This window comes from Diceros bicornis, chromosome 20, assembly GCF_020826845.1.
Source record: "Diceros bicornis minor isolate mBicDic1 chromosome 20, mDicBic1.mat.cur, whole genome shotgun sequence".
Classification (NCBI taxonomy): domain Eukaryota; kingdom Metazoa; phylum Chordata; class Mammalia; order Perissodactyla; family Rhinocerotidae; genus Diceros; species Diceros bicornis.
Window position 1 is genome coordinate 4,939,606 of NC_080759.1, and position 15,499 is coordinate 4,955,104.

Below are 15,499 nucleotides of genomic sequence, written 5' to 3' on the forward strand. Positions count from 1 at the left end.
GGATTGAGTCAATTTTTTAAATTACTAAAAAGACCTGTATGTAATCTGTTGCATAAACTGATCTTATATTGGTGATCCTTTATATAATTTTTGGGTTTCTATTAAAACTGCAGGAAAAAGAAACTAAAGATGAAATTTGATATTTTCCTAATTACACTTGACTGTTTGGCCTCCATCAGGGTCTGCAAACCTTTTCTATAAAGGGCTGGATAGTAAGTGTCTCAGGCTTTGCAGGCCACATGGCCTCTGCGGCAAAGACCCGCCTCTCCTGTTGTCATCGAGAAAGCAGCCCTGAGCCCTGCATCAGCGAATGGGCGTGGCTGTGTGCCAATAAATCTTTGTTTACAAACACACGCCAGGCGTGGTGAATATGCCAGCCCCTAGCCAAGGTCTTTGGGGGTCCATCTAGCTCAAGTGTTCACAAATTAGGGCATTTAATGAAAAAATAAGAACCGTCTGAACTGTTAGGGAAGATTGGTGTTGAGCTTGCCTTCCAGCTTGCGAGCTTGGCTGGGCGAGCGGCGGCTTTTCCCGTCAGGTCCCCCCGTCCCAATCAGCGCGCGTCACTCCATCCCCCTGCGGCTCCTTTAGGCGATGGTGTTTGCACTTCACCTGGGATCAGACACGGAAACGCCAGTGGAGCGTTGCTCTGTGCATGTGAGCTTCTCCACTTCAGGTTCTTGGAGTAGCTTTGCATCTTTGAATAAATATTCTCCAAAACAGTTTAATCCCCTAAGGGACAGGTTTTGCCTGTAGTTGAAAGATAGGTTTTTATTATTGTCATTATAATTATTACTATAAAAATAGTATGTACTCATGAGAAAAATCCAGCGTTAGTAAGAGTATCAAGTATGAGAAGTAAACTTCCCAGTTTCTCAGTCACTGTCCTCAGAGTTAAGCACTTACAAGTGTCTTATATTATGTATCTTTCCAGAAATTGCCTCTGCATGTGCAAACAAATGTTCATCCTCAAAAAAGACTAAATGACATCTTGTTTGTTCTGGCCCCAGGGTGTTTTTCTGTTTTATGTAACAATGTATGAGGTACGCCTGTCCCCACCAGGGACACAGAGACACAGAGCTAACTTGTAGTGATAGTTGCTGGCTGTTTGGTTTGGAGGCTCCCTGGCCCGTTCACCCAGCCATGCTCTGGGCCGACAGCACGCCCTTTTGTGGTGTTTCCGCTTCCAGGTCCTCTGGTGGGGTGGGAACTGGGAACACGGTGGAGGTGATTACGATGCGCCTCCGGCCCTGCCCACATTCCGCAGAAAAGCGGAAGTCTGTCTGCCTTTCCTCTGCCCACTCTAGCTTTCCGGCACATTCACATAGATGGAAATCCTGAATAGATTCTTCCAGAACCATTCTTCATAAAAATTGCCAACATCCTGTAGATGCCACACTTGGGATGAGCGTCCCTGATCTGTTAATCATTGGCTGGCGTAGAGCCTGGGAGGACCAGCAACAAGCCCCGCACCGAGTAATGACACTCCCCCCCGAGACGCGTTTTCTCATTCATAGAAAAGAATACAGACTTGGCTGGAAGGCCCTGAGTGACCTGCTGGCCGTTCGCTGCATCCTCTTGCTGCCAGGGCTTTGCACATGCCAGTGCCTGCTTGACGTGCTTTCCCTTTCTGTGGTGCAGTCAAACATGCAGTCAGACCCCCATGCCAGTGGTCTGCTGGATGAGCCTCCGCAGGCCCAGGCCCAACTGCAGCGTCTCCTCCCCAGCCCATAAGGACCCTCGTCCATCTCGGCCTTCCGTGAGGCTTCTCTCAGCTTCACGGTGTTAGGCTGCAATGATTGGGCTGCACAAGTCTCTCCACCAGTAAACGTGAACGCCTTGAGACGAGTCACCTCACATGCGGACAGGGCCCCCAGCCCGTGGCACACAGCACTCGCTGGGGCTGTGGGCAGAGCCGAAGGCAGTTCCGTGCGCTCAGACGCATCGAGAACCAGCACTGATGGGCCTCGCCTTGTCTCTCCAGCACTCACCACCTCCCATGTCTGTGTCCTCAGTTCACAGGAAACGGGCCATGCGAAGTGAACAGTGTCCAGAAGAGCGAGCACGAGAAGAATCTGGAGCACAGCAAAAAGCGCTCTCGGCCCTCGCTCCTCCGTCCCGTGTCTGCACCAGCCAAGGTGAGCATAGATGTCCACGTATGTGGACTCTTAGTGGCCTGGTCTTCTCTGTAGGTGACCTGGGAAGCACTGTGCAGAGGCCCCAAGCAGCAGGCCTGGGGCAGGAGGCCAAATCTGGATCCTGGTCTGGCTTGAAATGCACCAGCTGTGGGACCTTGGGAAGTTGGCTCGCCTCTAAGGTGGCCATTCACGCATTCCCCCTGGCTCGTGGGATTGTTGTGAGAAGGAGTGTTACCTTCTCCCACAGTAATGGGGTGTGCCGGTCAGTCTGCTCCTTTGCACCATCAGAGTGTTTCACGAGCAGGCCTGCCATGTACAGTTGTGCAGGTTGGTCACTGCACAAGGCACCCCACCGAGGGGTGAAAGGAGCTGAGATCCAGTTCCTGTGGCACTCGTCGTGATAGTGATCTTCTAATTCCATCATTCCTTGTGCATTTACTGGTTGGCTTTCTACTATAAGGAAGAGCTTTTTCTTCCTCCCCGTTTATTTAGTTACGTATGCAAGTATGGACTGTCATTGTTTATCTTGATGCCTGAACTTGATGTCTCAGTTTGGCCCAATGGGGCCCCTTCGGGCTGGCTCCTCTGTCCTCTTGACATGTCACCATCGTTCTTTAGATGCTTGAGAGATGATTTTGTAGCGTCCTCAATGCCTCAGGAGTACAGCTAAGTTCAGGTCCAAGTCCAGCTTAGAGATTTAAAACCTAGGCTTCTGCAGAATCATCCTGTCCTCTTTCTGTCCCTGCCCATCACCATACTGGCCCACAGGACAAAACAGGCAGAAGAAGAGGTTTCTGATATTGTATCCAGGGACACCTTTCCCTTGTTTTTCTGACTTGATGATGCTCCCATCTGTTATCAAAAGCCCTAAACAGCCAAGATTTAGATCCCAGAGTGTGGGGAGAGCGGTGGTGTGACCTTCCCCCTTCACTGGCTCACAGAGGCGGAGGTGGGTGGTCCTCAAAAGACTAGGCCACTGTCATGGCCGCCCTTCCCTGAGAAGTCTGTGCTGGGGTCCCGGACAGACCTGATCGAGCGCCCCGTGACGGTTCCCGTCAGGAGGGCTCAGGGTGGCCGTGGTACGACTCTCATGAAGACGGGTGGAGGGGCTGCCCGCGGGATCTCAGAGCATTGACGGCATGGGATTTCTGTCCACAGAAGAAAATGAAGCTCCGTGGCACCAAAGACTTGTCCATCGCCGCTGTGGGCAAGTATGGGACTCTGCAGGAGTTCTCCTTCTTTGACAAGGTAGGTGGGTGGGCTGCTGGGGCAGGAGTCCTGGGAAGGGACCAGATAGTGCTGGAGCTCTGGGCTGGGTCTGGGAGGAGGGGCTGCCCCACTGCTGTTCCCCGGGGAGGGAGTGGGAAAGCCGTCAGCCAGCAGGGGCAAGTGGCGGGCGGGGGACACCCAGGGCAAGGGAGAAGGCAGAGCTGAGGACACGCACCTGCCGCTCCTCAGTCAGGCAGCGTCTCTAAAGCAGGGACAGTCCTGGGCTCCCTACCAGGGTTGGTGCGCAGAGCCAGGGAGATGGCTGAGCTGCGAATTGCTGCCCGGAGAGCAGCGCCCGCAGACCGCAGCCGGTCACTTTCAAGCATGCCGGTGTTGTGACCTAGTGACAGCTGAGCCGAGCTGGCACAGGGGCGCTTGGGCCTCACCCGCTCTCCCCGCAGGTCCGCAGGGTGCTGAAGAGCCAGGAGGTCTATGAGAACTTCCTGCGCTGCATCGCACTCTTCAACCAGGAGCTCGTGTCTGGCTCTGAGCTCCTCCAGCTCGTCAGCCCATTTCTAGGGTGAGTGGCACTTCCCCTAGAAGTTGATACTTCTGCAAACGCCGTCCACCCTGCTTTTCATTGTTGTTTTCGAAAAACGACGCACGCGTTTTTTGATTTTGTCTTTAAACTGAAATGGGTATCGTTATGGCTTCAGTTGCAGCTGTAAACAAGCATGCAGAAAGATCCTGGGAACCGTCCCCCAAGGTGACAGCTGTAGTTAGTGTCACAGCGTGGATGTTGACATGCACGTAACCCACCCATCTTTCCAGGTTTCCCATTTCCCCAGCACCTGTGTGTGTGTGCATGCGCGTGTGTGATTACACAACTCGGTCACCTGGGACGGTTCAGTGTCACCACCACAGTCAAGATACCGAGCGGCTTCAGAACACAAGGGTTCTTGGCGTTGACCTTTAATACCCACATCCACGTGCCCACACCCCCGCCCCAGTCCCGTCCCAGACCCCGGGCAACCGCAGACCCATGCCCACACCCCCGCCCCAGTCCCGTCCCAGACCCCTGGCGGCCGCAGACCCGTGCCCACACCCCCGCCGCAGTCCCGTCCCAGACCCCTGGCGGCCGCAGACCCGTGCTTCATCTCTACGATCTCTGTAGCAAGAGAGCTAACGAAGCAGAATCATACAGTGTGTGATCTTCAGGTTCGGCTGTTTTCACCCAGCGTAATCTCCTGAGGATTTGGTTGATGCATGCTTTTTAAATTTCTAACCATCAGAAATTGGAGGAAGAATGAAACGACCACTTACCATCCCTGCCAACCAGGGAGAAGCCCTGTTAGCAGGTCAGCGACTCACTTCCAGCAAGTCCTGCTGCAGTGGGCCGGGGCACCGCAGGGAGGCCAGTGGTGTTGGAGGAGGCGAATTCGCGTGCACAGGTCACACACTGCGTGCTTTAGGAAGGGAGTCGACCTGTCCCACCAACGTTGCTCCTGCTCACCAGCCCTGTTACGTTGGGCGAGGTTCTTAGCCAGCGTGAGCCTGTTTGCTTGCTGTCAAATGGGGGTCATAAACATACACATGCAGGGTTGCTCCAGGTGGGCTCTGCGCATAAGCCCCTTAAACCAGCACCTCGGACATGGTGAGCGTTCCTTGTATGTGACTGGATGTAGTGTCCTATTGAGCCCTAAAGGCAGCTCCAGGGGCAGGTGCTATCTGAGCCCCTTTCTATTAATTAAAACAAAATTTTTTAAGGTTTTTAATATAAGATACAGATCCAGGAAAACACACAATGGAAGAATGGCTTGATGACTCATTATTAGGCAAACTCCCTTGTGCCCACCACCCAGGCCACAAGTAGACCTTCACCAGCCCCCAGGAGCCCTTGCACGCACCACCCTAGTCGTGCTCCCTCCCCCCCTGAAAGTGCCCACCTCGCTGTGCTAGTTATGATGCGGCCTCACTGGCAGGCACCCCAGACCCACCACCCAGTGTCACCTGGTTGCCTGGGGTCTATTTTCTTGTATGTCTTACAAGTCTCTCCTGCCCTGTTTTATTCCTTACTGTCTCCATGTGGGCGCCGCCAAGCCGGGGCAGGTCCCACTGCCTGCACCTCCACGCTCCCGCCTCCCACGTCCTCTGTCCATCAGGAGGTGGTGCTGTCCGCCAAGCTCTCCCTGTGGTTCATTCATTCGCTCGGGGCGGCAAAGAGAGGATCTCGGCAGTGTTTTGTCCCCTTTTGGTGGCCCAGGGAGATGCTTGCTTTCTCCCTTTATCACAGTGTCAGGGTGACAAGTCACTCTCCTGTCTCACAGGGACCAATTAGGAACAAAAAAGGGGACCAGTTGGGTTCTTTCCCTTTCTTTTTTTGGCATCGTATGAACTCACAGACTTGAACACGTTTGCCGTGTTTTGATACCTTTTCAAGCTGAGGAAGCTGAGACCCAAAGCACGTGCCTGGCACCTCCCCAGGACAAGATCTCTCCAGGGAGCTGCGTGTGGTGATGCGGGGGCGCCGGGGCGGTCCGGCCCGAAGCCTAGCCCTTTGCTCACCCTCTGCCCTCTGGACACGTGTGTCCCTGTCGAGTTTCAGGTACATGGCCTCACGCAGTCAGGGTGGCCTGCAGCAGCCTCTCTTTTTTTTTTTTTTCAGCTTAGCATCTCTCAATGTCTTTGAGGGTCAGATGTAAACGCATGTGATCATTTTCAGTGACTGCTTAGTATCCTCTTCCTTGTCTGTCCAGTGGTTTTCTCAGCAGGGTCTGTAACGATGCAGACCTGTCTCCCGTTTCTCCTGGTAATCAGTGCTCAGAGGTCAAGGTAGGGTCGTCAGGAGCTGCTTCCTTCGTGGTCCTGAGAGTGTCCACACGTCATGGTGACCTTTACACTTGGGTAACTTTGCCAGACTGCTAGAGATCTGTTAATGCTTTGAACAGTGGCCCAGCGCAGGATGGTGGTGTTAAGCAGTCCCTGCTAAAATATGACTGGCTTTCTATCCGGACCTGGAATGCGCACGCACTCGCTCACTCCCATCGAGGTGTGTCTTCTGAGCCCGGAAGCCAGTGCTCTGAGCCTGGTTCCTGGCCGGGGCACGGTCACTGTAGTTGGGAAGATGAACAACTGTGGGGTGAGAGCCCCAGGAGGCCGGGGCAGGGTGTGTGGGTGGCATGTGGGCCTTGGTGGACTGGGCGCATGACCAGCCCCGAGTCCGAATCAGGACTCTGCTTCCTACCAGCAAAGCGCGACTTTCTTCCTTTGTAAAATGGCCAAACCCCCGTCCTGGGGTTGTCGGGGTGGAGGGAGAAGAATGAAGGAGCAGGAGACGCCAGGTGCCGAGCGGTGGGCGGTGCATGGCCAGTGTCAGCAGTTCCCTTTGGACGCGTGGGCGGCAGGGAGAGATTTGTGTGGTTGGGTGGGGACCGGGGCTGTGCAGCAAAGTCCAGAGATGAAGGGGCCTCTGCTCGCTCATCTCAGTGTGATGAGCCCGGCTAGGCTAGCGTCTGCCTCCGCAAGGTCCCTCCTTGATGTGCAAGCTTCAGTCTGGCTGTGCAGACCCGAGGGCAGCCCCTCGGTGACGGCACAGCCGCAGTCGGGGATGGAGTGCGGCATGTCAGGGTAACCGTCCCCTTCAGAGTGTGCCATTTGTGTTTATCCAGGCTGTAACATAGGGCATCCTCATTTGGCACTTATTTCGTTGACGTCTTCCTTCCCTATGGTCCTGTTTGTGGTTTTCCTGGTGAGCCGAGTCAGCGCGCAGTCCTGATAGGTGGGATACAGCGGGTCGGCAGACTTTATCTGTCAAGGGCTGAGGGTCGAGACTTTGGCATTGTCCTTTGCAAGCAGCCACAGGCAATATTAAGCAAATGGACATGACTGTGTGCCAATAAAACTTTATGTACAAAGACAGACGTGGGCAGGTTGGTCATAGTTTACTGAGCCCTGGCCTAATGGCCAGCCTCTTCCAGTCAAGGAACATTGCTGACCCCACCTTCTGCCAGTCTAGGTCGTGTTTTCCAGAGTGTTTGGAAAACACATCCTGCGAGTGACAGGGCCTGGTTGGTGACAAAGTGGTGGGGGACATAGTCACTCGAGTATGTGAAGACATTATGCATATCTGACACTCGGGTCTGCCTCTTGCCCCTCCTCCCTCACGTTGAATTCTGACCGTCTTGAACCACAGGCATCTCCATGAAGCCATTTTAAAATCTCTAGATCATTCCCAGAGACCCCCAGGGATGCCAACTTACTGTTTATCTTTATTTCTGAAGGAAATTTCCAGAACTCTTTGCACAATTCAAGTCCTTCCTGGGGGTGAAAGAGCTGTCATTCGCCCCGCCCATGAACGACAGATCCGGGGATGGAATAAGCCGGGAAATTGACTACGCATCTTGCAAGCGCATCGGATCCAGCTACCGGGCGCTCCCCAAAACCTACCAGCAGCCCAAGTGCAGTGGAAGGACGGCTATCTGCAAGGAGGTAGCGCTCCCCAGGGGCTCACATCAGCTTATGTGGTGCATGCTCCCCTCTCTGCAAAACACCGTCACCCCCGTGCTTCAGCTGAAAGACTGGAGTGTCGACCCCCTCAAATGCTGAATAACGGATGGTGCTGGGAGGTGGCGAAACAGAATGCCTAAGCAGAGATGACAGCGCAGCCGGAGTGGTAGTTTTGGCAAGCTGCAAAGCACACGGCGCCGGCACAGGGTTTGGCATATTCCTTCCTTAGACTTAGATTGATTTCTGCCATAGTTGTGCTGTGTCCCAGCTTCACTGCCCTCGGTGTGTTTCTGTGTAGCTTGACCAGTGAACGCTTTTTCAGGATTGGTGGACAGACTATTACTGCATTTCCAGAATTCAAGAATGCCTCCTAGATTCCAGGATATAGTCCAGGGGTCAGCAAACTGCAGCCTGTGGGCCAGACGTTGCCCACCACCTGTGTTTGTAAATAAAGTTTTATTGGCACACAGCCACGCCCATTCATTTACAAATTGCCTGGGGCTGCTTTCCCAGGACAAAGGCAGAGCTGAGTAGTCCTGATAGACCAGATAACCCACAAAACCTAAAATATTATCTGACTCTTACAGAGAAAGTTTGCCAACCCCTGAAGTAGTGTGATTTGATCACTTGAAAGTCATGCTTGCTCTTCAGATCACCTTAAAGTTAATTTTACTGTTGGTATGATAAGGTAATTTCCTATAAAATCAGGATGCTATTGCTTATCCTCGTATCTTCTACACTGGACGACACAGTAAACAATTCTGGCTGCTGGAGCCTGCCGCACTGTTGACGGCGTTTCTTCTTGGCACAGGTGCTGAATGACACCTGGGTCTCCTTCCCCTCCTGGTCAGAGGACTCCACCTTTGTCAGCTCCAAGAAGACGCCCTACGAGGAGCAGCTGCACCGCTGTGAGGACGAGCGTTTTGAGGTGTGTGCCGGCGGTGCGGGGCCCTCCTGGCCGGCCCTTGGTCCTAGCCAAGATCAGGGAGTCCTGGAGTGCGTGCCTGTCCCCCCTTCTCCACAGCGCCACCCTCTCACTTTCCCCTGTTCACCTCCATCCCTCCCCTGGGATGTACCCTGATCCTCCTTAACCCTCTTCCCCTCCCCTTTTGAGTATCAGGGATTCCAGCGCTTTCCAGCAGGGGGCAGGTCCTGAAAGCCTCCCTTTTCTGCCTTGCTGGCCTCTGGGCTAGCTAACAATGATGCTTTTCCTTTTTGTTTTTAAAATATATATATTTATGGGCTGGCCCCGTGGCTTCGTGGTTAAGTGCGCGCGCTCCGCTGATGGCGGCCCGGGTTCGGATCCCAGGCGCGCACCGACCCACCGCTTCTCCGGCCATGCTGCGGCCACGTCCCACATACAGCAACTAGAAGGTTTTGCAACTATGACATACAACTATCTACTGGGGCTTTGGGGGAAAAATAAATAAATAAATAAAATTATAAAATAAAATATATATATTTAAATTTGATTAATTAAAATTTAGTTAAATTTTTTTCAGTGAAATTTTTACTGAAATCATTTTACATTCACGTGCAGCATGAGAAATAACAGCGTGACCCCGGGTTCCCTTCCCCCAGTGGTAACAGTGTATAAATCTCGGGTGCAGTGTCAACAGCCAGGATATTGACCTTGACACGACCCACGATCCCATCCCCATCTCTCCAGGTGGACTTGTATTTGTGTGTGTGCACATGTATGTGTGTGTGTGTTTGGTGGCGTGCATGTGTCCACTGGTGTGTTTAGCTCTGGCGGGTCGCTCACCTGTGGAGGTCCGGGTATCCACCATCACAGCCAAGATCCTACACAGCCCTCCTCCACTAGGAGCCCTCATGCCGTGCTTTACAGCCAAGTGCCTCCCTCCCCGCCCTCCTGTGCCTGACCCCTGGCCGCCACTGTCCTGTCCTCCATTTCCGTCACTGTCATTTCAGGAAGGTTGTAGAAATGGAATCACACGGTGTGTACCCTTTGGGGGTTGGCTCCCCCCTTGGCACATGCCCTGGAGAGTCATTCTGGGGGCTGTGTGTACCGCGAGTCCCTTCCTTCTTATTGCCAGCTGAAATGTGCTTTTGATGCCTGTGAGCGGGTCAGCCCAGGGACCTTTTCCCTCCTCAGATGGGTCACCCAGCGGTGAGCGGCCCACAGGTCTCAGTCTGTAAGCGCCGAGTCCTGCGTTTGTGCCTCGCCTGGCTGTCACCACTGCTGTGGTCTGGCCCCCACCCCTCTAATCAGCTATGCTCTCTCCGGGCCCCTGAACCCTCATTAGAACCGCCACTTTCTTTTTTTTTTTTCTTTAGTGAGGTCATGATAGTTTATAACATTGTGAAATTTCAGCTGTACGTTATCTTTTGTTAGTCACCATATATATGCCCACCCCCCTTATGCCCACCCCGCCATCTGCCTTCCCCCTGGTAACCGCTAATCTGTTTTCTTTGTCCATGTGTTAGTTTATCTTCCACATGAGTGAAATTGTGCAGGACCACTGCTTTCTGATGTCCATCTTCCCCCTCCCCAGAGGTGTGGGATTTCTTAGCTCTGTCTGCGTGACTCTTCTGCCCTCCCAGGCCCCTCTGGGGGCCCAGCTGAACCCCAACGGCTGACGCCTTCCTGCCTTCCTTTCCATAGTTAGACGTCGTCCTGGAGACCAACCTGGCCACGATCCGGGTGTTGGAAAGCGTGCAGAAGAAGCTTTCTCGGATGGCGCCGGAAGACCAGGAGAAGTTCCGGCTGGATGACTGTCTGGGGGGCACGTCAGAGGTGATCCAGCGCCGGGCCATCCACCGTATTTACGGCGACAAGGCTCCAGAGATCATCGAGAGCCTCAAGAAAAACCCCGTCACCGCCGTCCCTGTCGTCCTGAAAAGGTATCCCCTGGCTTCCGGCTGCCATGCCCTGCCGAAGCGAGCCCCCCGCCTCCTCAAGTGCATTAGTGCTGTTTGTCACAGGGGTAATTGTGAGGAGTGTCCTGGGGCCTCAGGCTGGATTACTATGTTTTCTAGTCTTCTTTCATCTTCCTGTTCCACTCCTGAGAGGAAAGCACAACTGTTCACGGTTGTCCATCTTTCTAGAACCTTCTGCCGTGCACATAATCATATCTGAACATGAGAAGTAACTATTTTAAAGCACAAATGAGATCATCCTGTACCATGGCTTGCCTCTTATCTAGTAATACATTTTGGGAATGTTTGCATACTAGTGAACAGGCATTGATTAAGTGGCTGGCCTTGACCAGGTAGTGTGCTCGGCCCTGGGGTTGCAGAGCTGAGCGAGGCCCACACAGTCCTTTCCCTCGTGGGACTCACAGTCGAGCCAGGGAGCCCTACAGTCGAGCCAACAGCTACACAGAGTGTGGTCGGTGCTATGGGCCAGGACAGGGAGGAGGTTCCGGGACAGCGATGTTTGAGAAACCATAAAACCGGCCATGTTGGTTCTACGGGGCCGTCGCTCTCTCCCTCCCTCCTTTATTCAGCACAGAACCCGCTACACACCCAGGAGCTGGCTGTGCCGAGTTTGGAACGTGCTCACCTGGGTCTGGTGTGGGGAGACAGCCCGGCCCCGGGCAGGGAGGGCTTGGGCTGGCGCCCCGGGCTGTCCCCATGTTGAGCCCTGTGCTGAGCCCCTTTGGCCCCCCCCAGGCTGAAAGCCAAGGAGGAGGAGTGGCGGGAGGCCCAGCAGGGCTTCAACAAGATCTGGCGGGAGCAGTACGAGAAGGCATACCTCAAGTCCCTGGACCATCAGGCCGTGAACTTCAAGCAGAACGATACCAAGGCCCTTCGCTCCAAGAGTTTGCTCAACGAGATCGAGAGCGTCTACGACGAGGTGAGGCCAGGGCTGAGCAGGCTGGCTGTGTCCTGGCTCTGGCTCTCCCAGCCTTGGGCAGGCTGCTGGGTCTCTGTGCCTCTGTTTTCCCAGCATCACCCTTGCAGGGCTGTTTAGGGGTGAGCTGTGGCATGCAGCCTAGGGCCAGCACAGGAGAGGGATTGCAGCAGCTCTGCTGTTGTCAGCGGAGGGCTTCCCCTGCCCCCACCATGGCCTTGAGGGACCTGCCTTTAGGTGACCCAGCAGCTTTCCTTCCTTTACTGCTGACCGTGTGCTAGACGCCGTTAGAACCCTCAGAAGGAGCATCCCATCTGACCCTTGCTCACAGGCCTTACTACGCGATACTGTTACTGTCCCAATTTTAGCAATGAGGAAACTTAGACACGAGAGGTGGCCGCTCACCAGGGCCGGTTGCAGGAGACCAGGGCTCCGGGCCCTCGGGCTGTGCCTCCAGCTGCTGCACTGCGCCCTCTTGGCAGCTTTGGCATGTTCAGGTTCCTGGGGCCTGAACCACAGAACTGAGGCAGGGCTGGGCTCCCGGGCTTCGAGGATTTGGGCTTTGAAACATGCGTGCGGGGAGTGAGTTACTCGCAGGAGCCCATGGTGGGAAGCGTGAGAGCCCTGTGGACCTGGGCCCCCGTCTTGGAGTTCTTCCAGCCGGTTGCTTCCCCTAATGGCCTCCCTGTCTCCCAGCACCAGGAGCAGCATTCGGAGGGCCGCAGCGCCCCCTCTAGCGAGCCGCACCTCATCTTCGTGTATGAGGACAGGCAGATCCTGGAGGACGCAGCCGCCCTCATCAGCTACTACGTGAAGCGGCAGCCGGCCATCCAGAAGGAGGACCAGGGCACGATCCACCAGCTGGTGCACCAGTTCGTGCCCAGCCTCTTCTTCTCCCAGCAGCTGGAGCTGGGGGCCTCTGAGGACTCCGCTGATGAGGGCCGGGGGAGCCCCCAGGGGCAGGGCGTGGAGCCTGGCGACCGAAAGAAGCCGGCCCCTGGGCCACAGAGCAGCCCCGTGGAGGAGAAGGGGCCCGCAGGCACAGCGCCGACCTTGGAGCAGCCGCCGCTGCAGCACAAGCCCCTGGACGACGTCTACAGCCTCTTCTTTGCCAACAACAACTGGTACTTTTTCCTGCGCCTCCACCAGACCCTGTGCTCCAGGCTCCTGAAGATATACCGCCAGGCGCAGAAGCAGCTCCTAGAGTATCGGACCGAGAAGGAGAGGGAGAAACTGCTCTGCGAGGGCCGCCGGGAGAAGGGCAACGACCCTGCCATGGAGCTGCGGCTGAAACAACCAAGTAAGCCCCTGAGACCCCCCGGGGCCCCTGTGAGACGGGACGAGGAAACAGCAGCCAGCCCCATGGGCCCCGGTACATAGCTTATGATCGGATGTATCCATTGTGTTTTTTCTGACTTTTCATTTTGAAATAATTATGTTATCTCAGACGAGAAATTTCAAATGGAAAGTTGTGAAAATAACACAGACTAGCCTTCCTCAGCCTCTTAAGGGTGGCACCACTTCTGGCTGGAGTGTCCTGACAGGACCAGGAAACTGGTATCGCAGGCTACGCCAGCCAGACCACAGCCACAGCTGCTTCTCACTTGCACTCCCCGGCGTGAAGCTCTCGGCAGCTTTCCCCCCATGCCTAGCCGCGTGGAACCACTGCCCAGCTGAGCTGCCGTCCTGGAGCTGCGGGCCGACATTAGGAAGTCTCTGTGGCAGGAGGTGGTGAACGTGGCCTCCTTGTGTTCTGTGGAGATTGCGGATTCATCCCCGTGGGGGCCTGTTGGGCCCTTGGTGACTGCGTCCCCGCCCTCTCTCAGGTGAGGTGGAGCTGGAGGAGTACTACCCGGCCTTCCTAGACATGGTGCGGAGCCTGCTGGAGGGCAGCATCGACCCCACACAGTACGAGGACACCCTGCGCGAGATGTTCACCATCCACGCCTATGTCGGCTTCACCATGGACAAGCTGGTGCAGAGCATCGCGCGGCAGGTGGGCAGGCGCAGGCCCGGTGGGTGAGCGGGGGGGCAGGAGGCCTGAAACGGGCAGCAGCACCTCCCTGAGGGTCCCTGCCCGTCGCCACCTTTGAAAACCAGCCCTTCCATCACTCCCATGCTTTGTCCTTGGCCTGTATGACACCTTTTGCTTTTTAGTTAAGGTAGAATGCACATCACATAAAACTTCTCGTTTAAAGTGTACAGTTCAGTGGCATTCAGTACTTTCACAATGTTGTACAACCATCACGTCTAATTCCAGAACATTCCATCACCACAAAAGGAGACCCTGTCCCCATGAGCAGTCACTCCCCTTCCCCCACCCCCAGCCCCTGGCACCCACTGATCCACTTTCTGTCTCTGAATTTGCCTGTTCCGGACATTTTGCATGAATGGAATCATCCACTATGTGGCCTTTTGTGTCTGGCTTCTCTCTCTCAGCATGATGTTTTCGAGGTTCATCCATGTTGTAGCGTGTGTCAGGGCTTCTTCATTCCTTTCTATGCCTGAGTGCTGTTCCACTCTGTGGACAGACCACATTCGGTTCATCCGTTCACTTATCGGTGGACACTTGGGTTGCCCCACCGTGTGGTGATTGTGAGCAGTGCTGCTGTGAACACACATGTACAAGGGTTTGCTTGAGGACCTGTCGACAGACCTTTCGTGAGGCTGGTTTGGCACCATGTAAAGAACCTCAGCCCACTTCTCTGGGGGTCGATATCAGTGGCGTTCATCAGCATCGTTTATAGTATCGGAAGAGCCTGCGCAGCTGACTGTCAAGGAGAGGAAATTGGTCACGTAAACGTCAACAGCAAGGCCCCCGACGAGGCGGGTGCGGGTGCTCCTCAGTTCCCTCTGGAGGTGCTGTTTCCTGACTGTCCGGTACGGCTGCTCGCTGTAAAGCGGGAAAGGAGCTGGGGAAGGAGTAATGGCGTTACTCTTCCGCCCAGAGGGGTCACTAGGAATGTTGTAGAAGTGGCATTTCCTTCCAGGTGTTAAAAACTTGTATTGAAGTAAAACACGCAGAAAAGTGCCGCTATGCTGTGTGTGCAGCTCGTGCGCTCAGCAGAGCCCCCACCATGGGCACCCAATGCCTTGATCTCTAACGCCAAAATCAACTCCCTGGCTTTGAGCTGTGTGTGAATGGAAGCATGCGGCGTGTCTGACTGCATCCAGGCAGTGTGATGCTTCGAGGTGCCTCTCTGTTGAGATGTCCAGGGCTCCCTCATCCTCACCTGCAGAGGATTCTGGGGAACAAGCTCCCATTTGGGCCCTTGGAGCAGCGCTGTGTGTCTCCTGGCGGCCGTCTGCACGTTTCCTCTGTTGCCCTTGCGTGGGGCACAGGCAGGCTCTGCCAGCCTTGTTAGAAGCTTCCGGCTTCCTGGCATGCTCTGCGTCTGGCCCAGTGCTCAGGATCGGCGGTCCCTTTCGTCTCTCCTGGGCCGAGGGGACAGTGGGATTGAGTTGTGGCTTACATTGCGTTTCCCCGGTGGGTCGTGGGGTCAGTGCCATGTCACCCCTCTGAGGCCGTTTGGACTTCCTGGCTGTGGAGAGCCTGACGCGCCCACTGCTGCTTTTCCTCATTGATGAGTGGAGAGCTTCACATCTTCTGGCTGCAAGGACACGTCAACACCAACAGCTGTGGTCTGGTACCCTAACCCTTCTGTCTTTGGCAACCTCCCCATTTCCCTCTGCGGGTCAGGCTGGGCCTCTGTCCCTGCCCGTCACCGTCTGCAGTCGTGGCCACTGTGGCTGGGTAACAGGGAGGCAGGCATGGGGCAGCATGGAGAGAGGACGCCTGAGGCCCTGCACACAGCTCCGGGGGGCGACA

At 55.0% G+C, this 15,499-nt stretch overlaps 1 protein-coding gene across 6 annotated transcripts in view; it reads left to right on the forward strand.

Annotated features, from left to right (window-relative positions):
- The window catches only part of SIN3B (SIN3 transcription regulator family member B), a 40,878-nt gene that overhangs the window by 17,901 nt on the left and 7,478 nt on the right, over positions 1-15,499 (forward strand). For 5 of the 6 annotated variants that reach the window (XM_058563640.1, XM_058563642.1, XM_058563646.1 and 2 more), the window contains 9 exons: positions 2,016-2,138; positions 3,297-3,386; positions 3,809-3,927; positions 7,628-7,835; positions 8,665-8,781; positions 10,480-10,718; positions 11,490-11,673; positions 12,367-12,970; positions 13,497-13,666. In XM_058563640.1, coding sequence (XP_058419623.1) covers positions 2,016-2,138; positions 3,297-3,386; positions 3,809-3,927; positions 7,628-7,835; positions 8,665-8,781; positions 10,480-10,718; positions 11,490-11,673; positions 12,367-12,970; positions 13,497-13,666 — 1,854 coding nt within the window. The remainder of the gene's footprint in view (positions 1-2,015; positions 2,139-3,296; positions 3,387-3,808; positions 3,928-7,627; positions 7,836-8,664; positions 8,782-10,479; positions 10,719-11,489; positions 11,674-12,366; positions 12,971-13,496; positions 13,667-15,499) is intronic. The other variant, XM_058563645.1, reaches the window with a different exon arrangement.